Genomic DNA, 3,103 nt, shown 5'->3' on the forward strand with positions numbered 1-3,103 from the left:
TATATATATATATATATATATATATATATATATATATATATATATATATATATATATTCAGTTTATTTGATTAGTATTTTAGCCTTTATTTATTAATTTTTATGTGTATTTCAGTTTATAAAGTTAATTTTATATATATATATATATATATATATATATATATTCAGTTTTATTTGATTATGTTTGTTTTTTTNTTTTTATGTGATTTTGCTTGTACTATGGTTTATGGAGGAATTGGTGGTAGTGGTACCTACTTTTAAGTTTTCAAATTGAACTTTTTGATTATTTATATTGTGTCTTTGCAAGGTTTACGTTATGTTTTTTAAGAATTGCGCTTCACTTCAATGAAGCGTGCGCTACGCTTTTGAAGCGAGGCGAGCCCCTGTCGCTTTTTTGCGCTTCTCGCTCTCAAAAACACTAATAATATAAGCGATAGAATAGTAAAACACTTGGTCAAACTAGATAGCTATTAAGCCAAAAATTGATAAGTTGGGCAAACCCAACTTGTTACTTTTAGCTTAAAAGCCAAGTCCATTTAAGCACTTTTGTAAATTTGTCAAACACTAAAACGAGCTAAAAATAGCTTAAAAGCTGATTTGACCAGCTTAAAAGCCCATCCAAACACCCTTATATCTTACAGGAGGGTTGTGCCACCAATCGTGTATTCCCAGAAAGTCCGTCTTCTTCATCTTTGAGATATTCTTCATCTTCTTCCTCTTCAGTTACTTTTGATGCATGACGACCCCTGAAGAAAGAAAAGGTCATCAAATTGGCTCATAAAGAATCCACATACATAAGTACCTCCGTTTAATGCATAAACTTTCCCCTTTATTTGGCACAACATAGAAATACTGAGTGAATCACATCCACACAAATAATCATCTGAAATCACATGGTAGCAGCCAAAGCTAAAACCAAGTTGTACTTTTTTGGCATTCCGGGCTTCAGTATTTAACTTTATCCTTTTTATGATTAAGGAGAGTGTTTTCTTCAAAGTAAAACACCAGGAAGGTGCAGAACATGTAGAAAAAAGGAATGAAGCCCGTTTATTTACATAAGGAGACAATGAAGCCCGTTTATTTACATAAGGAGACAATGAAGCCCGTTTATTTACATAAGGAGTCAATGAACACCGTCAATGTATCAGCATTGTTCTACATCAAGAAGAGGAAGCAACTTAACAAACAAGCAAACAAAATGGAAGTCCTTAGGAAGATACCAAAATAGCTATGTCTATGTATGCACTGTTGATTTCATGCTGCTAAAATACTTCACATAAACTCACACTAATAGGCAATCTGGCAATGAATATGTCATTCTATTGTAAATAAGTATCAAATAGCTAAGCCTAAAAGACTTAATATCTTTTTCTTCTCGCTTGAACATCAGTTCAATGTCGCTCACTCCATGCACCTTAACATAAACCATCGAAAATAATGCATTGCTCGGAGTATTCAAGCTCTATAAGTCTCTGGGATCAGCTTGCAAATTCTGCAAAGCTAACAACAAAGAAAGGATCAAACTAAGTTACTCATACCTTCCTTTTGTCTTCTTTTGAGAGGTGGACTGCTCGCTTTTGGCAAAATGTGCAAATAGTTCAGTCTGCTGCAAGAGATACTTCAGTCGCCCCTTTCCCTTGGTATCCTGCCACAGATACATCAGCATTGAGCACATCCTTAACTAAAACGGAACAAAAACGTCCAGTAACAAATATTCTGAATGAGATACCATGTCAGCATCAATGGCAGCATTCTGTGAATCCAACATTTCTTGTATTTTCTTCTTCTTGATCCTTTCCATCTCTTTCAACCTGGCCTTTTCGCGCTTGGAGATTTCATTGGCTGCAACCTCTTCCTACAGGTAGTATAGCATAACTAGGTGACTTAAAAAATAAATAGTCTTAAAGCTTGTCAAAACATGAAAGCTGCTAAAAATTAAACATCATTTGTGTCCTGGTTGAAAAACCAACTCCATTGTCGAAAACCCTAGCATGCCCACTCATTAGCAGAATGAGACATTTATCGGGCATTAATTCGGCAGACCCAAAACCTAAGAAAAGAAACCCTAATACCAACAATTAATTAACATACCTCATTATCCTCATCGTCTTGGTCTGCCACGTCGGTGGGGGCGTCATTGTCCTCCTCATCGGAGTCCTCAGCGGTCCTCGCGACGGCTTCAAGCTCCTCTTCGTCTTCTTCTTCATTGACCTGATCCTGGACTTGTTCCTCCTCCGAACTATCCGATGGAGGCTCCGACGACGAGGATTTGGATCTCGAGTGTTTACCCATGGGTCGTATTCGAGGGTTTCTCACCTGAATCTAAAAGTGAACTCGCCGTCTAACTAGAGAGTTCTCTAGGTTCGGAATATATAAGTAGCGGCTTGGTGAAGGAACCAAAACAGCAGATCTTTTCCTTTTTGATAATTTGATGTAATGTGCTGACTGTTGAGCACATTACATTAGGAAATGAAACTTCCCGCCACTTGTGGGTAATCTGCAATTTAGCGCCGTTGGGTCTTGGACGAAAGCCGATAGGTTTATGGACCAGCCACGTGTACCAACTTAGAATGGGCTTTAGTCCAATTGAGAAAGAAGACAAAAAATAGGAAAATTACCAGTTATGTCCATTTATAAGTAGCTCATTACAAAAATTGACCAATTGATAAAATATTACTAATATTAGCCAAATTAGCCAATTAGCTATTTGTAGCAAAAAATATCAAATTTTTGCTTTGTTTTGAGTGGGTATTATTAGAATAGATTGGGCACAACTTAAGGAGCTTGAATATCAGTTTTGGGATGATTTGGTGAAGTTTTTAGGTGGTTTGAATTGAAAATTCGAAGTAAAAGCTAAACATGGAAAAAAATGATATGTGTATCACACTGTGTATCATTTGTGTATCACATATGTATCAATTGTGTATCACATGTATATCCATGTATACCTGTGTGTGTGATACATGCGTGATACATGTTTGATACATGTGTCGCAGAAGACTTTTTTGAACTCGATTTAATTACGAATTTTGATACAAAACCAGTCCAAATCACCTCCAATCTTCCTCAAATTTTGTATATTGACTTATATATATATTTTCAAT

General features: G+C 35.9%; 1 protein-coding gene across 3 annotated transcripts in view; it reads right to left on the reverse strand.

The window, feature by feature from the left end:
- Positions 1-2,501, reverse strand: part of LOC109244681 (ISWI chromatin-remodeling complex ATPase CHR11) — a 12,428-nt gene extending 9,927 nt beyond the window's left edge. For all 3 annotated transcript variants that reach the window (XR_002070719.1, XR_002070718.1, XM_019411816.1), the window contains exons 1-4: positions 2,091-2,501; positions 1,729-1,854; positions 1,538-1,644; positions 639-745 (exon numbers count right to left, since the gene is read on the reverse strand). Coding sequence is in view for 1 of the 3 variants with exons in the window: in XM_019411816.1 (XP_019267361.1) it covers positions 639-745; positions 1,538-1,644; positions 1,729-1,854; positions 2,091-2,291 (541 nt within the window). In the remaining 2 variants the exon portion in view is untranslated. The remainder of the gene's footprint in view (positions 1-638; positions 746-1,537; positions 1,645-1,728; positions 1,855-2,090) is intronic.
- Positions 2,502-3,103: the final 602 nt, after the last annotated feature.

This window comes from Nicotiana attenuata, unplaced genomic scaffold, assembly GCF_001879085.1.
Source record: "Nicotiana attenuata strain UT unplaced genomic scaffold, NIATTr2, whole genome shotgun sequence".
In the NCBI taxonomy this organism is placed as follows: domain Eukaryota; kingdom Viridiplantae; phylum Streptophyta; class Magnoliopsida; order Solanales; family Solanaceae; genus Nicotiana; species Nicotiana attenuata.